This window comes from Carcharodon carcharias, assembly GCF_017639515.1.
Source record: "Carcharodon carcharias isolate sCarCar2 chromosome 24 unlocalized genomic scaffold, sCarCar2.pri SUPER_24_unloc_27, whole genome shotgun sequence".
NCBI classification, from domain to species: Eukaryota; Metazoa; Chordata; class Chondrichthyes; order Lamniformes; family Lamnidae; genus Carcharodon; species Carcharodon carcharias.
This window is the reverse complement of record NW_024470603.1, coordinates 124,495-148,803: the sequence shown is the minus strand read 5'-3', so window position 1 is coordinate 148,803 and position 24,309 is coordinate 124,495. Positions and strand designations below refer to the sequence as shown.

The 24,309-nt window shown below is 48.7% G+C and overlaps 1 protein-coding gene across 1 annotated transcript in view; it reads right to left on the bottom strand.

Annotated features, from left to right (window-relative positions):
* The window catches only part of LOC121273532 (zinc finger protein 692-like), a gene marked incomplete at its 3' end in the record, with an annotated part of 46,042 nt that overhangs the window by 7,586 nt on the left and 14,147 nt on the right, over positions 1-24,309 (bottom strand). Inside the window, exons 4-9 of the mRNA XM_041180708.1 lie at positions 21,366-22,214; positions 12,232-12,298; positions 9,733-9,831; positions 6,151-6,261; positions 3,430-3,483; positions 3,111-3,189 (exon numbers count right to left, since the gene is read on the bottom strand). Coding sequence (XP_041036642.1) covers positions 3,111-3,189; positions 3,430-3,483; positions 6,151-6,261; positions 9,733-9,831; positions 12,232-12,298; positions 21,366-22,214 — 1,259 coding nt within the window. The remainder of the gene's footprint in view (positions 1-3,110; positions 3,190-3,429; positions 3,484-6,150; positions 6,262-9,732; positions 9,832-12,231; positions 12,299-21,365; positions 22,215-24,309) is intronic.

Below are 24,309 nucleotides of genomic sequence, written 5' to 3'. Positions count from 1 at the left end.
AAAAGGGTGGCATTAGTAGTTAAGAATGAAATCAGTGCAATTGCGAAAGAGAACACTGGATCAGAAAATCCTGATGTAGAATCAGCCTGGGTGGAGCTAAGAAGCAACAAGGGGTGGAAAACATAAGTGGGAGCTGTCTTTGGGCCTGTAAAAAGTAGTAAAAAGGTAGGGGACGGCATTAAACAGGAAAGTAGAGACGCATGTAACAAGGGTGCTTCAGTAATCATGAGTGACTTTAATCTATGTATAGACTGGACAAACCAGTTAGCAATAATACTGTGACAGATGAATTCCTGGAGTGTACACGAGATGTACACCAGTTTTTTAGACCAGTACATCGAGGAACCAACGAGAGAGCAGGCTACCCTAGTTTTGGATTTGTGCAATGAGAAGGGGTTAATTAATAATCTTGTTGTGCGGGGTCCTTTATGGAACAGTGGCCATAACATAATAGAATTCTTCCTTCGGTTGGAAAGTGAAGTAGTCCAATCCAAAACTAGGGTCCTAAATCTAAACAAAGGAAACTACAAAGATATGAGGCGTGAGTTGTCTAAGATGGATTGAGGAATTCCAATAGAAGACAATGATTAATATTTAGGGAACAAATGTATGCATTGCAACAGTTATATATTCCTTTCTAGTGCAAAAACACAACAGGAAAAGTGACCCAACCATGGCTAACAAAAGAAATTAAGGATAGTATTAAATCCAAAGAGGAGTCATATAAAGTTGCCAGAAAAAATAGCAAACCTGAGGATTGGGAGCAGTTTAGAATTCAGCAAAGGAGGACCAAGAGATCGAGTAAGGGGGGGAAATAGAGTATGAGAGTAAACTTGCAAGGAACAGAAAAGAGGACAGTAAAATACTTTCTAAGTACGTAAGAAGAAAAAGATTGGTGAAGGCAAATGGAGGTCCCTTACAGTCTGAAATGGAAGAATTTATAATGCAGAACAAGGATATGGCAGAGCAATCAAGCAACTACTTTAGTTCTGTCTTCACAGAGGAAGACACAAATAACTTCCCAGAAATACTAGGGAATCCGGGGTCTAATGAGGAGGAGAAATTGAAGGAAATTAGTATTACTGAAAAAACAATGCTGGAGAAATTAATGGGGCTGAAAGCTGATAAATTCCCAGGGTCTGATAATCTTCATCCCAGGCTACATCTCAAGTGGCCATGGAAATAGTGGGTGCCTTGTCATTTTCCAAAATTCCTTAGATTTTGGAACAGTCCTTGCCAATTGCAAAGTGGCAAATATAACCCTGCTATTTAAAAAAGGAGGGAGGGAGAAAACAGCGAATTATTGACAAGTTAGCCTCACATCAGTAGTAGGGAAAATATTAGAGTTTATTATGAAGGATGTGATAACAGGACACTTAGAAAATATCAACAGGATTAGACAAAGTAAACATGGATTTACAAAAGGGAAGTCATGTTTGACAAACCTAATGGAATTTTTTTTGAGGATGTAACTAGCAGAATAGATAAGGGAGAACCAGTGGATGTGGTACATTTGGATTTTCAGAAAGCTTTTGATAACATCTCACATAAGAGGTTAGTGTGCAAAGTTAAAGCACATGGGATTGAGGGTAATATATCAGCATGGATTGAGAATTGGTTAGCAGACAGGAACCAGACAGTAGGAATAAATGGGTCTTCTCCGAAATGACAGGCGGTGACTAATGGGGTACCGCAGAGATCAGTACTTGGGCCCCAGCTATTCATAATATGTATCAATGATTTGGATGAGGGAACCAGATGTAATGTTTCCAAGTCTGTGAGAACACAAAATTGTGGCTGGTGAGGAGGATGTAAAGAGGCTTCAAGACGATTTAGACAAGTTGAGTGAGTGGGTAAATACATGGCAGATGCAGTATAATATGGCTAAGTGTGAAGTTGTCCACTTCTGTGGAAAAAACAGAACGGCAGAGTATTACTTAAATGGTGATAGATTGGGAAATTTTGATGTAAAAAGTGGTCTTGGGTGTTCTTGTACCCCAATTACTAAAAGCAAGCATCAGGAACAGCAAGCAGTTAAGGCAGCAAATGGCATGTTGGCCTTCATTGAGAAAGGACAGGAGCAAGGAAGTCTTCCTGCAGCTGTACAGGGCCTTGGTGAGACAACAACTGGGGTATTGCTTACAGTTTTCATTGCAAGAAAGGGGATCTCATTGAAAGGTATAAAATTCTGGCAGGGCTGGACAGGCTGGATGCAGGGATGATGTTTCCTCTGGCCGTGGGGTGGTTTATAACAAGGGGTCACAATCTCAGTATATGGGGTAGGCCATTTAGGACTGAGATGAGGAGAAACTTCTTCACTCAGAGGATGGTGAACCTGTGGCATTCTCGACCACAGATAGCTGCAGAGGCCAAGTCACTGAGGAAATAGATAAGGTTTCTCGGCTCTAAAGGTGTCGAGGGGAGAGAGCAGGAGTAAGGCATTGAGATTGAGGATCAGCCATGATCATGCTGAATGGTGAGGCAACCTCAAAGTGCCAAACAACATACGCCTGCTTCTATTTTCGATGCTTCTATATTTTGTCGTTATCTGGAATGAGCTGTTTGGAAAGTGCTGGAAACAGATTCAATAATCAGTTTTAAAAGACAATTGAATAAATTCCTGAAGGAAACAATTATAGAAGCACAGGCATGATGGGCTAAATGGCCACGCTGAGATTCCACGAATATAAAAGATGATCTAATTGAAACATTTGAAATAATGACAAGATTCAATAAGGTAAACACAGACAAGTGATTTTCCCTGGTGGAAATCCAGAACAAGAGGGCATCACTTTAAAATGAGAGCCAGCTTGTTCACGGGTGATGGCAGGATTCAGAAGGAATAGGAGAAATGTGGAACATTCTGCTTGCAGTATGTTCTGTAGTTAGTTGAATATTTCAAAACTGAGACTGGTTTGGCCAAGAATTAAGCATAATGCAACAAGGGTGGGAAAATAAGGTGAAGGTACAAATAAGCTATGGTATGACAGAACTATGGAACAGGTTTGAGGGGCCGAATGGCTTCCCCCAGTTCATACACGTCGGTTTTTGTGTTAAGGGAATGGGTGTTGTGGCTGAAACCATTTTGCCAGTTTGTGAGTCCCACCTACCTTAAGGTACTGACGATTGGAGACAATCTTCCCACAACCCTCAAACTCGCAGCGAAGAATCTCCTTCGGAGCTTTCTTCCTGCAGGAAGAAATATATGACATTCAAAAAATGACAAAGTAGCCAGTGAGAGAGAAGAGGTAAGGGGGTGATGGGGGCACGGTAGCAGAGTGACTGAGGCCAAGGGACAGGGGCTGAGGAGGAAGTTGGGGAAGCGGGGAGAGACGTGAGCGAGGCGGGGTGGGGTGGGTGGGGGGAGAAGAGCCCTGAGAGAGTTGCGGGGGAGGGGGTGTGCATGTGAAGTAGGGGAGTGAAACTGACCTGATTTTCTTCATGGGAATCTGTGGTTCTTCACTCTGCTCACTGCGGGCTCGCCTGAAACAGAGAAAATTATCAGCTCTGGGAGGGAGACACAGAGACAGAGACACAGAGAGACAGAGACAGAGACAGACAGAGAGAGACAGGGAGAGACAGGGAGAGACAGGGAGAGACAGGGAGAGACAGGGAGAGACAGGGAGAGACAGGGAGAGACAGGGAGAGACAGGGAGAGACAGGGAGAGAGGCAGGGATAGATAGAGACCAACGTTGGGGAGTAGCGAGGGACTGCAGGAACGGAGTGAGCAAGAGAGAAAGCGGGAAACGGGAAAGGAAGAGACTGCGGGGAGTGGGGAGAGACGGGGGACAAAGCGGTGCAGGGGGGGTCACCAGGGAAGTGGGCGGGAAAGGGTGGAAGTGGAGAGGGAAGAAGGAGGGGGGGGCAGGAGGGGTGAAGATGCCGGGGGGTGGGGTGAGAGAGAGAGAAAGAGAAACAGCGATAGGGAGGGAGAGACATGGGCAGGGAGGGGGATTAGAAAGGGAGAGACTGGGGCAAGGGGCGAGGAACGGCGAGGGGGCGCAGTATGAAACAGAGGTACCGGGGTGCGGAGAAGGAGCGGGGGGCCGGGGACCGAAGGAGCGGTGGGGGGGGGTGGAAACGGAGACCGAAGGAGTTGGGGGGGGGGTGGGGAGAGAGAGAGAGAGAGACTGAAGGAGTGGGGGGGACAGGGACCGAAGGGGCAAGGTGCAAAAGTGAGTGCGAAGGGCCAGGGTGCGGTGGGGAGCGAGAGCGAGGGGCCAGGGTGCGTTGGGTAGCGACAGCGAGGGGCCAGGGTGGAAAGGAGTGGGGAGGGCAGCGAATGCGAGGGGCCGGGGCGGGGTGGGGAGGGGAGCGAGTGCGAGGGGCCGGGGAGGGGAGCGAGTGCGAGGGGCCGGGGAGGGGAGCGAGTGCGAGGGGCCGGGGAGGGGAGCGAGTGCGAGGGGTCGGGGAGGGGAGCGAGTGCGAGGCGCCGGGGAGGGGAGCGAGTGCGAGGCGCTGGGGAGGGGAGCGAGTGCGAGGCGCCGGGGTGGAGAGGAGTGGGGTGGGTAGCGAGTGCGAGGGGCCAGGGTAGGGTGGGGAGGGGAGCGAGCGCGAGGGGCCGGGGTGGGTGGGGCGGGGATCGAATGCGAGGGGCGCGGGTGGGGTGAGGTGGGCAGCGAGCGCGAGGGACCGGGGTGGGCTGGGCAGTGAGCGCAAGGGGCCGGGTTGGGGTGGGCTGGGCAGCGAGCGCGAGGGGCCGGGGTGGGCTGGGGAGCGAGCGCGAGGGGCCGGGGTGGGCTGGGGAGCGAGTGCGAGGGTCCGGGCTGGTGTGGGTGGGGAGCAAGTGCGAGGGTCCGGGCTGGGGTGGGGTGGGGAGCGAGTGCGAGGGTCCGGGCTGGGGAGCGAGTGCGAGGGTCCGGGGTAGGCTGGGGAGGGGAACGAGCACAAGGGGCCAGGGTAGGGTGGGGAGGGGAGCGTGCGCGAGCGGCCGGGGTGGGCTGTGGAGCAAGCGCGAGGGGCCAGGGTGGGCTGGGGAGCAGATCGAGCGTGAGGGACCGGGGAGGGCGGGGGAGCGGAGGGAGCGCGAGGGGCCGGGGTGGGCTGGGGAGCGGAGGGAGCGCGAAGGGCTGCGAGGGGCCGGGGTGGGCTGGGGAGCGGAGCGAGCGCAAGGGGCCGGGGTGGGCTGGGGAGCGAGCACGAGGGACCGGGGTGGGCTGGGGAGCGGAGGGAGCGCGAGGGGTCGGGGTGGGCTGAGGAGCGGAGGGAGCGCGAGGGTCCGGGGTGGGCTGGGGAGCGGAGCGAGTGCAAGGGGCCGGGGTGGGCTGGGGAGAGGAGGGAGCGCGAGGGGCCGGGGTGGGCTGGGGAGCGGAGCGAGCGTGAGGGGCCGGGGTGGGCTGAGGAGCGGAGCGGAGTGAGCACGAGGGGCGGGCGGGGGGCTGGGGAGCGGAGCGGAGCGAGCGTGAGGGGCCGGGGTGGGCTGAGGAGCGGAGCGGAGCGAGCACGAGGGGCGGGGGGGGCTGGGGAGCGAGCGCGAGGGGCCGGGGTAGGGTGGGCTGGGGAGCGAGCGCGAGGGGCCAGGGTGGGGTGGGGTGAGTAGCGAGCGCGAGGGGCCGGGGTAGGGTGGGCTGAGTAGTGAGCGCGAGGGGCCGGGGTGGGGTGGGCTGAGGAGTGAGCGCAAGGGGCCGGGGTGGGCTGGGGAGCGGAGGGAGTGCAAGGGGCCGGCGTGGGCTGGGGAGCGAGTGCGAGGGGCCAGGGTGGAGAGGAGTGGGGAGGGGAGTGAATGCGAGTAGCTGGGGTGGGGTGGGGAGGGGTGGGCAGCGAGTGCGAGGGTGGGGTGGGGAGCGAATGCGAGGGTGGGGTGGCGTGGGTAGCGAGTGCAAGGGTCCAGGGTAGGGTGGGGTGGTGTGTGAGGGGCCGGGTTGTGGTGGGGTGCAAGGGGCCGGGGTGGGGATCGAATGCGAGGGTCGGGGTGGAGCGGGGTGGGGTGCGGAGGGGAGCGAGTGCGAGGGCTGGGGTGGGGATTGAATGCGAGGGCCGGGGTGGTGAGCAAGTGCGAGAGCCTGGCTGGGGAGCAGGTGCGAAGGCCGGAGTGGCGTGGGTTGGGGTGGGTTGTGGTGGGATGGGCAGTGTCCTCTGCAGGAACGACTGTGGGCTGCAGATAGGAGACAGGAAATCGTACACTCCGTCCATGACCAAGTCCCACTCACCTGGCCTTTCTTGGTTTGGATGTGCGCAGAGGGGTTTTCTGACTCTTCTTTGTCTCTTTCGGCGCTCTGCCTCGTAACCGAGGCTGCAACTTCCTCTTGGTCCTCTCTGAGCTGTAACAAACGGGAGTCAGACTCAAGGCTCAACATGGGACTCAGCATTAATGCTGCACCAGTATCAATCCTGAAACCACCCCACCAGCCACCTACAGACTCGCCCTTGCCCTGTGCACACACACCCTCCCATAATTTCCCCCACCCCACACAAACTCCCCATTCCCATGAACACTAAAAACACTCCCACCTCCAAACATTCCCCACACACATCACACTCTCACTACAGCCCTCCCCCACCACATATTCCCTCAAAACATAAAACCTTCCTCACGACAACCACCTCTTCCCCAACAGTCTCCCTGCTCCCACACAAGCCACAATCCTCTACCTGGATATACACTCCATTTTCACAGTCCTTCCCCACCTCCAGCACGCACCCCCTCCCATAAGAGCCCTTCCCATCACAACCTCCCCCATACACACTTCCAACCCCACCTCTCACTCTTGGCCACCTGCTCCTCTGAGCCTCCCCCAACATAACACCCCTGCCCCCTCACACAAACACAGCCCTCCACTTTAGCTCCTCCTCCTCACAGACGCACCTTGTAACCCCTCAGACTCGCCCGCGTCCCACATCCTCCCCACCCTTTGCCCCTACCCTCCCTCCTTCTCCTCACTCTGCCCCCACCTTCTAAGACTGCAGCCCACCTACTCCTTCCACACACTCCCCAATTTCCCTCATACTGTGACAGCTTGCTGGAGCAACACATTGTGGAAGTGACTGGGGATAAAGGTATTTTTGGTTTAGTACTGTGTAATGAGGCAGAGTTAACTAAGAATCTCATGGTAAAAATCTGCTGGTAAAGAATGATCATGAAATAGCTGAATTCCAAAAAGTTCGTCAAGGGCAGTGTTTTGATTGGGTAACAGATTCAACGATATGGCAGTAAAAAGTACTGGGAAACATTGATTGAAACAATTCAAACCGTTCAACATAAATACATTCCACTGAAAAACTAAAAGGAACAAAGATCTATTCAAAGGCTAAAGAAGTTAGGGCAGAATTTGATAAAAATAAGAGGCTTATTTATAATTTTGCAAAGAATACGATAGGGAGTGATTTAGAAAACAGCCAAGTGCCAACAAAAAGTTGATAAAAAGCAATAAAATAGAACATCACAGTAAATTTGTCAGCAATGTAAGAACAGTTAAGCGTTTTCACAACAATAAAAATAGGATGAGAGTAGCTTAAGTCGACCTTGGTCGCTTTGAAGCAGAGATAGAATGATCAAGGGGAACGAGAAAATGACAGAGACATTGAACAAACAGCGTGTCTGTCTTGATAAGCCGCATACCCGAAAGAGGGGATAACCTAGAATCACAGAATCATGACAGCACTGAAAATGGCCACTTGACCCATCATGTCCATGCTGGCTCTCCTAAGGAGCAATTCAAGAGTTGCCACCTAAAGATAAGGGGTTAAAAAAAATGACAAATTAAGATAATTAATTTTAAAGATAAAGTCATGGAGAAACTTAAGGGAATAAAATCTGACAAATCCCCAGGACCTGATTACCTACATCCCTCAGGGTAAGGAAAGAGATGGCTGTCAAGATGCTGGATGGTTATGATTTTCCAAAATGCCCTGAATTCAGGAACGGTCCCAGCAGATTGGAAGTTAGCAAATGTAACACCACCATTCATGAAAGGGGGGAGAGAGAAAATAGAAAGCTACAGGCCAGTTCACCCAACATTGCCAGAAACGAGCTGAAACTCTTGTTGAGGAAGTCAGAACCATACGCTTTGAAATCACATGGTGATCAGAGGTAATCATCATAGTTTCATCAATTATCAGAGTTCTTCAGGAATGTAACCAGGCGGGTAGATAAAGCAGGAGCAATATACGTAGTGCACTTGGGTTTCCAAAAGACATTCGATAATTTGCCACACGGAAGGTAATAAACAAAATAAGAGCTCGTGGAGTTGCGGGAGATATATTAACAGGCATTAACAGACAGGAAGCGACGGCCAGGGATAAATGGGGTATTATCAACTTGGAAGCTTCTGACTAATGGAATGGCACAAAGGTTAGACCTGGGTCTCAATTATTTACAAACTATATCAATGACCTAGACCAAGAACCATGAGAAGAATGTATCCGATTTGTCACACCCCATGAAGCAACCCTCATGCAGACACACATGTACACAAACTTCCCAATACACAAAAACTCTCCCCTGCATCACACACAAACTCTCCCCCCAAACATACGGAAACTCTCACACACAAAAAAAACTCCACCCACCTAATATCCCTCCAACCACAAACTTGCCCCCACACACACTGCCGCCTGACACGTTCTGAACTCCAACTGAAACACATGCCCCAGACACACACTACCAGCCCCACTCACATATATCACACCTGACACAAACACACACACTCAATCAGTCAGTCTCACGTGCACAAACACATGCTCACGTACTCCCCCCGCATTCACGCGCACTGCCCCTGCGCACGCTCCCACTGCGAGCTCTGAACCTCCCCCAGTTCGCATGCACTCCCCACACACACATACGCTCCCCCCACGCGCGCGCGCACACTCCTGGCACACGCACGCTCCCAAGTGCACGCACGTACACTCCCCCTCCATATGCATGCGCGCGCACTTCCCCTCCATATGCATGCGCGCGCACTTCCCCTCCATATGCACGCGCGCGCACTCCCCACACACTTGCTCCCTCTGCATGTACACTCCCCTCACGCGCACGCACTGCCCCCGCACATAAGCACGCGTGCGCACTGCCCCCCCCACACAGCACTGCCCTCCAAAACCCCCACACATCCCCCCACACACGCACTACCCCCCACAAACTACCCCCCAAACACACCCAACACGCACTCCCTCCCCATACACACGCATTCCCCCCAACACACACACGCCGCCACCCGCCCCACACACAAAAGCACTACCCCGCCCCACGCACTCCCACCCACCACGCACACATCCTCACCCCCATCACACACACACTCGCCCTCCGCAAGAAACCAACAAACACACTCTCCGCCGCAACCACACACGCACCACCCCACGCATTCAAACACACACTCCCATCCCCCCTACACACACAAACACACACTCCCATCCACCCCACACACACAAACACACACTTCCATCCACCACACACAAAAACATACATTAGCCTCCCCCCAAACACACTAATGTCCATCGCACGCCCTCCCACCCCCAACACATTCACACACTCTGCCAGTCTTGATGTGAAGCCGACGATGAGCCATGATCATGTTGAACAGCAGAGGAGACTCGAGGTCTAATGAGCTGTTCCTACCCCTGAATCTTGCATTGAGATCGATTTGCCCCCCTGCCTGCTCTTTGTCCCCTTACTCAATTCCCCAATCTGCCTCTCCCCACCTTCTCCCTGCTCCCAATCCACCCCACGCCTGCTTTCGATCTCACTCCCCACTAACCCCTTCCCCTAGTCGTTGGCCACACTGATCTGAACAGACCTGTCTGACGAAGGGCTGTAATTCTGATCCTTCAGATCATCTGCGTAGCTCAGGTCATCATCTGTTGATTCCTCAAGTCCCCCGATGGTGACCTCGTCACTGAATGAAGGAAAACAAGGATGCAGAAGAGGTGAAGAGCACATTTGCAGGCTTAAAAGTGGACAAATCTCCAGGTCCGGATGATGTGTGTCCCAGGCTGCTGGGGGAGATCGCAGGGACTCTGACTCAAATTTTTAATTCCTCTCATGCCACGGAGGAGGTGCCAGTGGACTGGAGAACAGCTAATGTGGTTCCGCTATTCAAGAAGGTTTGTAGAGATAAGCCAGGGAACTACAGGCCAATGAGTCTCACGTCAGTGGAAGGGAAACTATTGGAGAAAATTCAGAAGGAGAGAATCTATCTCCACTTGGAGAGGCAAGGTTTGATCAGGGAGAATCAGCCGGCTTTGTCAGAGGGAGGTCATGACTAACAAATTTGACTAAATTTTTTGAGGAGGTGACCAGGTGTGTAGATGAGGGTAGTGCAGTTGATGTAGTTTATATGGGTTTCATCAAAGCCTTTGACAAGGTCCCACATGGGAGACTTATAAAGAAGGCAAATGCACATGGGATACAGGGTAATTTGATAAGGTGGATTCAAAATTGGCTTAGTTCTAGGAGACAGAGGATGATGACAGAAGGATGCTTTAGTGACTGGAAGCCAGTGTCCAGTGGCATACCACAGGGATCTGTGCTCGGTCCCCTATTATTTGTCATTTATATAAACGACATACATGACTATGCGGGGGATAGGATTAGTAAGTTTGCAGATGACACAAAGATTGGCTGGGTGGTTAACAGTGAGGTTGAGTATCTTGGGCTACAGGAAGATAATGGGCAGATAAGTGGTAGATGGAATTTAACCCTGAAAAGTGTGAGGTTTGGAAGGAGTAATTTGACAAGGAAATATTCAATAAATGGCATGACACCAAGAAGTTCTGAGGACCTTGGCGTGTGTGTCCATAGATCTCTGAAGGTGGAGGAGCATGTGAGTGGGTGGTGAAAAAGGGACACTTGCCTTTATCAATCAAGGCATAGATTACAAAAGTAGGGAGGTTGGAGTTGTATAGAACCTTGGTGAGGCCACAGCTGGAGTATTGTGTGCAGTTCTCATCGCCATATTATAGGAAGGATGTGATTGCACTGGAGGGGGTGCAGAGGAGCTTCACCAGGATGTTGCCTAGAATTAAACATTTAAGTTATGAAAAGAGGTTGGATAGACTTGGGTTGTTTTCGGTGGAGCAGAGAAGACTGAGGGGTGACCTGATCAAGGTGTACAAGATTATGAGGGGCATGGACAGGGTGGATAGGGAGCAGCTGCTCCCCTTAGTTGAAGGGTCAGTCACAAGGGGCATAAGTTCAAGGTGAGGGGCAGGAGGTTTAGTGGGGGGGATGTGACGAAAAACTTTTTTACCCAGAGGGTGGTGACAGTCTGAAATGCGCTGCCTGGGAGGGTGGTGGAGGCGGGTTGCATCACATCCTTTCAAAAGTACCTGGATGAGCACTTAGCACATCATAACATTCAAGGCTATGGGCCAAGTGCTGGTAAATGGGATTAGGTAGGTAGGTCAGGTGTTTCTCACGTGTTGGTGCAGACTCGATGGGCTGAAGAGCCTCTTCTGCACTGTGAGATTCTGTGATTCACGAAATCTGATCCCATCATGGAATTCCCCACAGCTAACACAGCACTCAGATTGGAGGAGGTGTGGGGGGTTATGGGGCTGGGGCCAGGAAGGGAATGAGCAGTGTGGGCCATCGGGGCAAAGTGGGTTCAGGGGCACCTGCATGTTTCAGGGGAAGGGAGTGCAGCATGGTTATGGACAGTGGGGAGGGTCACTGGAGACAGGATCAGGTAGGAACATGAGGTAAGACACGTTTTGAGGATCGGCAAGAGGAGCAACACTGTCCAGGTGTAGAAGATCCCATGGAGGGTGGGGAGAGAATATGAGATCCCAGGATGGGGATTCTAAGGGAAAGCCTCAGTGGGGTGGGTGTATAGGGGGTGATTTTAGGGCTGGAGGACAGACCAGAAGGGTCACACAGCGTGGTGGGAGGGGAATCCAGAGCAGGGGAGCGGTGGGAGGTTAACCCAGGAGGCAAGGGTAGAATTTGGGGTTGTGGGGGGAGGGGAAGGTTAATCTGGAGAGGGGGCAGGTGGAGAGGGGGTAAGGAAGGTGAGGAGAGGGGAGCCAGGGTGGGGCAAGGGAGACGGGGAACCAAGTTTGTGGGTGAGTGGGTGGTTGGGGAATTGTGCCCATGTGGCGGCGGGGGTGGAGGGCCCAGGTTCAGGATCTGGGGATGGGGGGAATGAGTTATCTAGAGCAAGGGTGGGAATCTGGAGGAAGCTCAGTGCATGGACCAGTGTGGGGAGCTCAAAGAGAAGTGAGAACACAGCAAAAAGAATAAAAATCTTAAAAGTAGCCACTGAAGAGCATTCTGGAAATTCTCAACGTGATCTCACCTTTCATCCCGTACTTCCAGCTCTCCATCCTTCCTGACTGCAGTGTCTACAGCTGGGGAGTCAGAAACTGAAATAAAGGCAAGAAACAAATCAGAAGCGGCTTCTTCAGATACAGCCTGTTCAAACTCTTCTACTCCCGTGAGTGGGTGGACCAGTGTGGGGAGCTCAAAGAGAAGTGAGAACACAGCAAAAGAAATCCTTTTCTTCATAAAAACATCATATTCCATAATCTATCAACCAAGATGCAAATTCAACTCAATGTGCTGGGATGTCATAAATACTTCAAACCATACAATCTACCCAACAAACACTATCAGGACAGGTCCAGCACAGGGTGAGATACTGGGTAAAGTTCCCTCTGCACTGTCCCCTTCAAACACATTGTGTTCCGTGCTGCACATGCCCCAGAGTGAAGCTTAATATTCATGGGTGCAAGGTGTTTAGAAAGTATACAGAAGGGGAAAAGGGAGGTGGGGTGGCAGTATTAATTAGGGAAGACAACGTGGTGTCCTTGAAGTGGTAAGGACAGAATTCGTTTGGCTGGTGTTGAGAAGCAAAAGGACAGGGTCACACTATTGGGGGTATTCTTATAGGAGTCAAAATAGTCAGAGACAGAGATAGAGGAGCAAACAATGAACAAAGTACAGCACAGGAACAGGCACTTCAGCCCTCCAAGCATGCACCGATCATATTGCCCGTCAACGAAAACATTTTGCACTTCCAGGGTCCGTATCCCTCTATTCCCGTCCTATTCATCTATTTGTCAAGCTGCCTCTTAAACAGCACTATCGTACGTGCTTCCACCACCTCCTCTGGCAGCGAATTCCAGACAATCATTACACTCTGCATAAAAAACTTGCCCCGCACATCACCTTTATAGTTTTCTCCTCTCACCTTCAGTCTATGTCCCCTAGTAATTGACTCTTCCACCCTGAGAAAAAGCTTCTGACTATCTACTCTGTCCATGCCACTCATAATTTTGTAAACTTCTATCAAGTTGCCCCTCAATCTCCGTCGCTCTAGTGAGAACAATCTGAGTGTCTCCAACCTCTCCTCATAGCTAATAACCTCCAGACCAGGCAGCATCCTGGCAAACCTCCTCTGCACCCTCTCCAAAGCCTCCATTTCCTTCTGGTAATGTGGTGACCAGAATTGCACGCAATATTCCAAGTGTGGCCTAACCAAGGTTCTATACAGCTGCAGCATGACTTTCCAGCTTTTATACTCAATACCCCTGCCAATGAAGGCAAGTATGCCATATGCCTTCCTGACTACCTTATTCATCTGCGTTGCCACTTTCAGTGACCTGTGGACCTGTACACCCAGATCCCTCTGCCCGTCAATGCACTTAAGGTTTCTGCCATTTACTGTATAATTCCTGCCTGTATTAGACCTTCCAAAATGCATTACCTCACATTTGTCCAGATTAAACTCCATCTGCCATTTCTCCGCCCAAGTCTCCAACCGATCTATATCCCGTTGTATCCTTTGACAATCCTCTTCACTATCTGCAACCCCTCCAACCTTAGTGTCGTCTGCAAACTTACTAATTAGCCCAGTTACATTTTCCTCCAAATCATTTATGTATACCACAAACAGCACTGACCCCTGCGGAACTCCACTAGTCGCAGCTCTCCATTCAGAAAAGCACCCTTCTACTGCTACCCTCTGTCTTCTATGACCAAGCCAATTCTGTATCCATCCTGCCAGCTCACTTCTGATCCTGTGCGACTTTACCTTCTGTACCAGTCTGCCATGAGGGACCTTGTCAAAGGCCTTACTGAAATCCATGTATATAACATCTGATGGGAAATCACAGAGATGTGCGGGAACTACGTAGGGTGGTGATATTGGGGGACTTAAATTTCCCAAATTTCGATGGGGATAACATTAGACTCAAGGTTAAGGAAGGGAAGGAGTTTCTGAAGTGCGCTCAGGAGGTCTTCCTCGGCCCATTTGTTGTCACACCAATTAGGGATGAGGCATTCTTGGATATGGTGTTGGGAATCAAGTGGGCCAAGTGGATCAAGTGTCTGTAGGTGAACAGTTGAGTTTATATTATATTTATATTAGTATTTAATATTTATAATTATAATAATTATAATGAATTTGTCTTAGTAATGGAGACAAGCAAGAAACAATCCGAAGTAGAACTTCTAAATTGGAAGTGGGCCAACTTCAATCGGATGAGAAAGATCTCACCAAGGTAAAATTAAATCAAAGATTGACATGAAAAACTAACAGAATAATGAATGGGTGATCTTTCAGGATATTTCAGGTTACGTATTGTCAGAAGACTAGTATTCCAGAGACCCAGGGTAATGCTCTGGGAATCTGGGTTCAAATCCCACCATGGCAGACAGGGGAATTTGAATTCAACAAAAATCTGGAATTAAAATTCTCTTAATGACCACAAAACCATTGTCGATTGTCATAAAAACTCATCTGGTTCACTGATGTCCTTTAGGCAAGGAAATCTGCCATCCTTACCTGGTCTGGCCTACAGACCCACAGCAATGTGGTTGACTCTTAAATGCCCTCTGACCAGAGCAATTTGGGATGGGCAACAAATATTGGCCGAGCCAGTGATGCCTGCATCCCATGAACAAATAAAAAAAAAAGCAAGGATGAAAGGTAGGGGAATCAAAAACAGGGTTTCTTGAATGGCAAAGGGAGACAGAGAATATGAAGAAACAAGAGGTATTTGATGCACATCAGGTGAATTTGTCAAGCAAGAATTGGGTCAAATACAAGTTGAGAGGGGAAGTCAAGAGGAAAATAAGACAGACAAAGAGAGAACATGAGAATAGAATAAATATCCCACAGGCATGTAAATACTAAGTGGGTACTAAGCAGGGTGGGGCAAGGAAGGTGATATTTATGCTGAGAGGTGCAGGCAAGGCTGGAATACTGAATGCGTAATTTGCTAAGAGTGTTTAATATGGCAAAGGATGCTGACAAAAACACTGGTGGAAACGAAGACAGTAGAGATAATGGATGGGGTGAAGATTAACAGGCAGAATGCCCTGGGATCGCTGACAAGATTTTGAATGGAAAAAGTCACCAAGTCTGGATGACTTGCATCCCAGGGCATTCAAGGAAGTGGGACTGAAAAGAGCAGAAGGGCTTGTCATAATCTTCCAATCTTCCTTGACATGGGGGAGGTGCCAGAGGATCAGAGGGTGGCAAATTTGACTTACCTGTTGAAGGGTGCAAGACATTCTTAGTAACCACAGGTCAGTCCATTTAAAATCGGTGGTGGGGAAGGTTTTAGAAAGAATAACCAGAAAGAAAAAAAATCAACAGCACTTGGAGGGGTGAGAGTTAATTAAGGAAAGCCAGCATGGATTGTAAAAGGCAGATTGTGCTCGACTAATCTAATTAAATTGTTTGATCAAGTAACAGAGAAGGTTGAGGAAGGATGGATGTTGTTTATATGGATTTAAAAAAATCATTTCACAAATTACCATATAAAAGGCAGGTGAACAAAATTGAGACTCATGGAAAAGGAGGGTCAATGTCAGTTCGGATAAAAAAATTTGGCTTTAGGGCAGAAAACATCAAGTCGCGGGAAATAGTTGTTTTCCATATTGGACAATGCCAGGCAGTGGAGCAATTGCACAGTTCTAAAGAGTGTGCTGGGACAGAAGGATATGGGGTTTCATGTGTATAGATCTTTGATAGTATCAGGATATATTGAGAGTGTGACTAACAAGGTATTTTGAATCTTCGGCTTTGCACAGAGAGGTATTCAGTGCAGGGAAGTTATGTTGAACCATTGCTCTGGTTCAGTCACCACACTGCATGCAGTTCTGCTCACCACACTTTAAGAAGAATGTGAAGGTTAGAACCATAGAAAAGTAACAGCACAGAAGGAAGCCGTTCGGCCCATCTTGTCCATGCCAGCCCGAGGACACCCAGGTGACCTTTCTAATCCCATCTTCCTGCACCCGGCCCATAACCCTGCAGCTTACAGCATTTTTGGTGCAGATCCAGGTACTTTTTAAAAGAGTTTAGAGTTTCTGCCTCTACCACCAACTTGGGCAGCAAATTCCAGACACCCACTACCCTCTGCATAAAAACGTTTTTCCTCATGTCCCCCCTACATCTTCTGCCACTTATCTTGAATCTATGTCCTCTGGTTCTAGAATTCTCCATCAAGGGAAACAATTTTATCCTGTCCACTCTATCTATTCCCCTCATAATTTTGTACACCTCAATCAAGTCACCTCTCAACCTTCTTTGTTCTAAGGGAAATAACCCCAACCTATCCAATCTCTCCTCATAGCTGCACTTTTCTAACCCTAGCAACATTCTTGTAAACCTCCTCTGCACTCTCCCCAGAGCTATTACATCCTTTCTGTAATGTGGTGACCAGAACTGCACACAATACTCCAGTTGTGGCCTCACCAGTGTTTTATACAATTCCAACATTATATCCTTACCTTATTCTATACCTCTGCCAATGAAGGAGAGCATTCCATATGCCTTCTTTACAACCTTGTCTACTTGAACTGCTGCCTTCAGGGACCTGTGAACTTGTACGTCAAGATCTCTCACTTCATCTACCCCTCTTAGTATACTCCCATTTATTTTGTAATCCCTGTAACTGTTTGACCTCCCTAAATGTATGACCTCACACTTCTCTATGTTAAAATCCATCTGCCGCTTTACCGCCCACTCCACCAACCCATCCTTGAGAGAGTACAGGTTTACCACAATCATTCTGGAGAGCAGGCAATTTAGCTACAAGTTTTGGTCTGGAGGGCTACAGCTTTACCCTTGGTGTAACAGAGATTGAGGGAAGAAATGATAGATTATGACAGGTTCAGATGAGGTAGACAAAGAAAAACTCTTTGTATTCGCTGATGGTACAGGGACTACCATAGAAAAGTTACGGCACAGAAAGAGGATTTTCAGCCCATCTTGTCTGTGCTAAGGGCAGGTGGGATGTACTGTTTGAAGAAACTGCCCCAAATGCATTCTTTGAACTCATGTTCCAGGCTACCTTGCCAATTTGATTCACCTAATCTACGTTTAGATTAAAGTCACCCATGATTATAGCCATATCTTGTTTTACACGTCCCATTTATTTCTTGCTGTTAACTATTCTTAGGGGCCTATGGGCTACTCCCACAAGTGACCTCTTACCTTTACTATTTGCTACTTCTACCCAAACTGATTCTATATTTTGCTCTTTCGAGCACTTACGAATGACATCATTAAGTAACAGATCTACCCCAACACTTTTTCCGAGCTTCCTCTTTTTTTTGAAATGCCAATATCCTTCAACATTTAGATTCCAGCCTTGGTCACCCTGCAACCATGTTTCTGTGATCGCTATTCATGCATATTTATTTCTGTCTCTACTAACAATTCATCCTTTTTGTTATGAATGCTGCGCTCATTCAGATATAGAGCCTTTAAACTTTGTCTTTTTGCACTCTCATAGCCTTAATTGCTGGTGTAATCTTAAATTTGTCCTCTCTGTTCCTTCTTCACACACCCTGGTTATCATTATCCAAATCACTACTCTGCTCCATTACCTTGTTGTTTCCCTTTGATTTACTGCATCTTCTCTCGCATGATCCCTTCCCCCACTATTTAGTTTAAAGCCCTCTTTCCCACCCTAGTTATACAACTCACCAGAAAACTAGTCCCAGCATGGTTCAAGTGAAGCCTGTCCCAGTGGTGCAGCTCCCAATCTCCCCAGTAATGGTGACACTGCCTCATGAATTGAATCCCATTTCTCTCACAACAGTCTTTGAGTCACACATTCATCTCTCTAACCTCATTTACCGTACGCCCATTTGCTCATGGGTCAGATAATAATCTAGAGAACCTTTGACGTTCTGCATTTTAATTCCTAAGCAGAACCTCTTTCTTCGTCCCATCTGTGTCACTGGTACCAAAGTGGACCATGACAACTGAATTCTTGCCCTTCCACTGCAAGTTCCTCTCCAGTCCCAAGCAGATGTCTCGAACCCTTGCACTGGGCAGGCAACACATGCGTCTGGACTAAAGCTCTCGGCTGCAGAGCGCTGTGTCTATCCCTCAAACTATACTGTCCCCTACAACCCCGACATTCCTTGTAACACTCCACCGCTTGGATGGTTTCTTGCACCATAAAGTTTGCTCATCCAGCCTGCAGCCCCCACTCTTATCCAAACAGACTGAGACAACCTCAAACCGACTGGACAATTACAAAGGCCAAAGCTCCTCCAATTCTACCTTTTAGGTCCTCATGCCTGCCTCACTCACAGACACAACTTCCTGACCTCTGACCAATCAGAAGACCCTATGCTAAGGGGTGTGACTGCCTCCTGGTGTGAATGGAGTCAGTAGCTGGGAAATGGAGTTTGAATTGGGGACCGAAAATATTGACTTCAGTCTTCCCAATATTTAATTGAAGGAAAGAGTAAAGTAAATCTGCAATGTCCCCATCAAAAATTCCCAGGACAGGTACAGCATGGATTAGATATAGAGTAAATCTCTCTTTACACTATTCTAACAAACACACCCAGGGACGTACAGCACAGGTTGGGCATGGTAGCCCCCTCTGTTGAGATCAGTACAGTTGGAGAATAGGAATAAAGGTGTCAGAAAATGCTGGTGGGAACAGTTTACAAACCCCCTAATGGTAGCTCTACCTTTGGACAGAGCTTTAACCAAGAAATAATTGGAGCTTGTAACAGAGGCTTGTGGGGAATTGGTAGCCCTTGATGTTTTGTGCAACATATATTGCCCATTGTCTGGAAGAATGACTGGAATAGGTGAAAGAGGTAGTTATAAAAACTGATTGGGAATATGGGTGGGATCTTACTGGATTTGCATTTGTAATAGGTCAGTACATTTTCTTGCTGCTGATTTGCTCTTTTCAGAGCAAATTTTCTTTATTATATAACTGTAAAATCATCTTACTCAACGTTAAGAATAAGGAAGTCTAACTATAATTGCATAGGGCTTTGATGAGGCTACACCTGGAATACTGTGCATAGTTTCAGTCTCCATAATTATGGTAGGATATACTTGCATTAGCAGTACAATAAAGGCTCACTACATTGGTGCCTGAGATCAGAGAGTTGTCCTACGGGGCTGAGCAAATTGAGCTTTTATTCTCTGGAGTTTAGAAGATATGGCATGGAGCCTCATTGAAATATACAAGACCCTGAAGGGGTTTGTCAGGATTCACACCGAGAGGGGAATCGACAACAGGAGGCATAGTCTCAGTATAAGCAGTTAATCATTTAAAACAAAGATGGGGAGAAATGTCTTCACTCAAAGGGTTGTGAATCTTTGGAATTCTCTATCCCAATGAGTTGTGATGAGCAGATTTTATGATCTGTCAGGGAGTCAAGAGATATGGGGAGGGATAAAAACAAAAAAACTGCGGATGCTGGAAATCCAAAACAAAGACAGAATTACCTGGAAAAACTCAGCAGGTCTGGCAGCATCGACGGAGAAGAAAAGAGTTGACGTTTCGAGTCCTCATGACCCTTCGACAGAACTTGAGTTTGAGTCCAGGAAAGAGCTGAAATATAAGCTGGTTTAAGTTGTGTGTGTGGGGGGCGGAGAGATAGAGAGACAGAGAGGTGGAGGGGGTTGGTGTGGTTGTAGGGACAAACAAGCAGTGATAGAAGCAGATCATCAAAAGATGTCAACGACAATAGTACAATAGAACACATAGGTGTTAAAGTTAAAGTTGGTGATATTATCTAAAAGAATGTGCTAATTAAGAATGGATGGTAGGGCACTCAAGGTATAGCTCTAGTGGGTTTTTTTTTTTAATAATGGAAATAGGTGGGAAAAGGAAAATCTTTAACCTCAACCGTGTCCGGCCCATCTCCCGCGCATCCGCCCTCACTCCTTCTCCTCCCTCCCAGAAACACGATAGGGTCCCCCTTGTCCTCACTTATCACCCCACCAGCCTCCGCATTCAAAGGATCATCCTCCGCCATTTCCGCCAACTCCAGCATGATGCCACCACCAAACACATCTTCCCTTCACCCCCCTTATCGGCATTCCGTAGGGATCGCTCCCTCCGGGACACCCTGGTCCACTCCTCCATCACCCCCTACTCCTCAACCCCCTCCTATGGCACAACCCCATGCCCACGCAAAAGATGCAACACCTGCCCCTTCACTTCCTCTCTCCTCACCGTCCAAGGACCCAAACACTCCTTTCAAGTGAAGCAGCATTTCACTTGCATTTCCCCCAACTTAGTCTACTGCATTCGTTGCTCCCAATGTGGTCTCCTCTACATTGGAGAGATCAAACGTAAGCTGGGCGACCGCTTTGCAGAACACCTGCGGTCTGTCCGCAAGAATGACCCAAACCTCCCTGTCGCTTGCCATTTTAACACTCCACCCTGCTCTCTTGCCCACATGTCTGTCCTTGGCTTGCTGCATTGTTCCAGTGAAGCCCAACGCAAACTGGAGGAACAACACCTCATCTTCCGACTAGGGACTTTACAGCCTTCCGGACTGAATATTGAATTCAACAACTTTAGGTCGTGAGCTCCCTCCCCCATCCCCACCCCCTTTCTGTTTCCCCCTTTTTTTTTTCCAATAAATTATAAAGATTTTCCTTTTCCCACCTATTTCCATTATTAAAAAAAAACCCACTAGAGCTATACCTTGAGTGCCCTACCATCCATTCTTAATTAGCACATTCTTTTAGATAATATCACCAACTTTAATTTTAACACCTATGTGTTCTATTGTACTATTGTCGTTGACATCTTTTGATGATCTGCTTCTATCACTGCTTGTTTGTCCCTACAACCACACCAACCCCCTCCACCTCTCTGTCTCTCTATCTCTCCGCCCCCCACACACACACCTTAAACCAGCTTATATTTCAGCTCTTTCCTGGACTCAAACTCAAGTTCTGTCGAAGGGTCATGAGGACTCGAAACGTCAACTCTTTTCTTCTCCGCCGATGCTGCCAGACCTGCTGAGTTTTTCCAGGTAATTCTGTTTTTGATATGGGGAGGGGATGGGAAAATGGAGTTGAGGCAGAAGATCAGCCAGGAGTGCGTTGACTGACTGAACATGCTCACCCATCCACATTCCAGCTCCTATTTATTCTCTTTTTGCCATGTGAAATAGCCTGTTTCTTGATAACGTCCTTACCTGGTGACGCTCCTGCTTTCCTGGATCCTGGACGTGGTTCCTCATCTGTGGCCGAGTCTGACTCACACACCAGCTGCATGGTGTCCAGGCTGCTTGCAGGGCCCATATCAGTGCATTTCCTTAGAGCAGAGTGCTTACTGTTTGGCCCAGTGTCACTGAGCTTTGCTATCTCCTTCACAGGGGGCCGACAGTTCCCCAAATGGCCGCACTCCTGCTTGTTCCTTGTCCTCCGGCTGCCCAATGTCGGAGATGTGGAATTGTGACTGTGAACAGATGATGGATGCTGGGATGTGGGGTGACCACTTGAGCTTAGTGCTGCTGCGATTTCACAGTCACCTCCTACCTCACCACCGATACCCTTTGACACCTGCAGTGGCCTCTCGTGACCCAATGCAGTCCTCCTCTGGCTTGAATCGCTCTCGCTGCCTGGCTCCGACACACTGCTGCTCTCTGACGCCAAGCTCCGTGGATCCCGCTCCACCTTTACAGTCCCCTCCAGAGGGAGCCCAGTGGGTGCTCGGAGGTAGTCCCCTTTCTCAGGAAGGTCCCCATGCCCAGTGGAGCTGCACTGAGCTCGCTCACAGTTTCTGGTCCTGCTCCTGGTCCTTGCCATGGCACCACGGTCTGGGATGGTCCGAGTACTTGCAAGCAGTAACCACGGGTAAGAGTGACCTGCAATACACTCCCAGACCGCCGTCAGAGACCCTCCTGAACGCTCCAACACAACAGACTTCAGGTCGGGAATGAAGCCACACTCCTGGCTGTGATCATGTGACCAGATCACAAGCTGCCGTAAGGCGTCGCTCGAGGTACGAAGCACATTGAAATCCTCACCTGCATCACTGGGCCCTGAACAGAGAAAGGCAGTCGTTCACACACAAATAGGTACACAAATATTAACGCATAGTCAGAGACAGCTAAAGACTTTATGTTGTGTGGCAATTCCACCATGTTGAATAGACAGATTCAGAACAGATCTAGGAGCTCAAAAATGGGCACTACAGGTCATCAACAGCAGAATTATTCTACCACAATTTGTAATCTCATGGCCTGGCTTATCTCTCATTTTACCATTACCATCAAACCAGGGATCAACTCTGATTCAATAAGGCATGCAGATCAGGCCAGGAGCAGCATCATGCATACTTAAAAATCAGGTAAAACCTAAGCCTAGTGAAGCTACAACACAGAGCTAAATACATGCTAAATAATGGAAGCAGCAAGCGATGGACAGAGCTACAACTAAAGGATCAGGTCAAAACTCAACGGTCCTGCCAGATCTAGACCATAACCAACTGTAAGAGTAGACTCAACAAATATCCCATCCTCAATGATGGGGGAGCTCAGCACACCAGTGTAAAAGATATGGCTGATGCATTTGCAACGATCTTCAACTACACGTGCCAAATAGACAATCCTTCTCGGTCTCCTCCTAAGGTCCCCAGTATCACAGACTCCTGTCTGTAGCCTATTCAATTCATACAGCTCAAGAAACTGGATACTGCAAAGGCTATGGGACCTGACAACATTCCAGTGACAGTGCTGAAGGCTTGTGTTCTGTGTTCTTGAACTTAGATCATCTGTTCCAGTACAACTGCAACACTGGCATTGATCCGGCAATGTGGAAAATTGCCCATGTATTTCCTGTCCCTAAAAAAGCAGGACAAATCCAACCCAGCCAATTACACCTCGGCAGTCTACTCTCAATTATCAGTGAAATGATGGAAGGTGCCATCAACACCTTACGTGGCACTTACTCAGCAATAACATGCTCACTGATGCTCAGTTTGGGTTCCATCAGGGCCACTCGGCTCCTGATCCTGTTTACAAGCTTGGTCCAAACACGGACACCAGAGCTCAACTCAAGAGGTGGGAGTGACTGCCCATGACATCAAGGCACAATTTTAACAAGCATGGCCTCAAGCAGTCCTAGCAAAATTGAAATAAAAGGTGTGATGCCCAGAACTACTCACAGTACTCCAGTTGTGGTCTAACCAAGGCTTTGTATAACTTAAGCAGAACTTTTACCCCTTTGCATTGTATTCCTCAGTCTCTTCCAACTCCACTATTTCTACCGTTTATAGCTTTTCCTCATTTAGAAAGTACATGGATACTTGAAAGTACTTGTTAGGTGGTGGTGGTGGCACAGTGGTCTTGTCACTGGATTGGTATTCCAGAGACCCAGGGTAATGCTCTGGGGACTAGGGTCCGAATCCCACCATGGCAGATGGTGAAATATGAATTCAATAAAAATATGGAATTAAAAGTCTGATGATGACCATGAAACCATTGCCAATAGATGTAAAGACCCATCTGCTTCACTAATGTCCTTTAGGGAAGGAAATCTGCCGTCCTGACCTGGTCTGGCACTCATGTGACTCCAGACCCCACAGCAACATGGTTGACTCTTAACTACCCTCTGAACAAGGACAATTAGGGATCGGCAATAAATTCTGGCCTGGCTAGCGACGCCCACATCCCATGGGCTACTTCCTACCAAAATATATCACTTCACACTTCCCTGCACCAAAGTTCATCTACCATCTCTGGAGTCTATGTCCATCTTCCACACAGTTCCAAGTTTGGTGCCATCTGCAAATTTTGAAATTCTGACCTGCGTATTCAAGTCTAGGTCATTAATACAGATCAAGAGAAGCAGTGATCCTTGCACCAATCCCAGGAGAACCCCAATGTATATCCACGTCCACTTCAAAAACAACCTTTCACCACTACTTGTCACTCAGCCATATTCATATCCAGGCTGCCAATGTCCTTTTTATCCCATGAGCTTAAATTTCGTTGCAAGCCTGTTATGTTCACACAGTGCAGAAGAGGCTCTTCAGCCCATCGAGTCTGCACCAACACGTGAGAAACACCTGACCTACCTACCTAATCGCATTTACCAGCACTTGGCCCGTAGCCTTGAATGTTATGACGTGCCAAG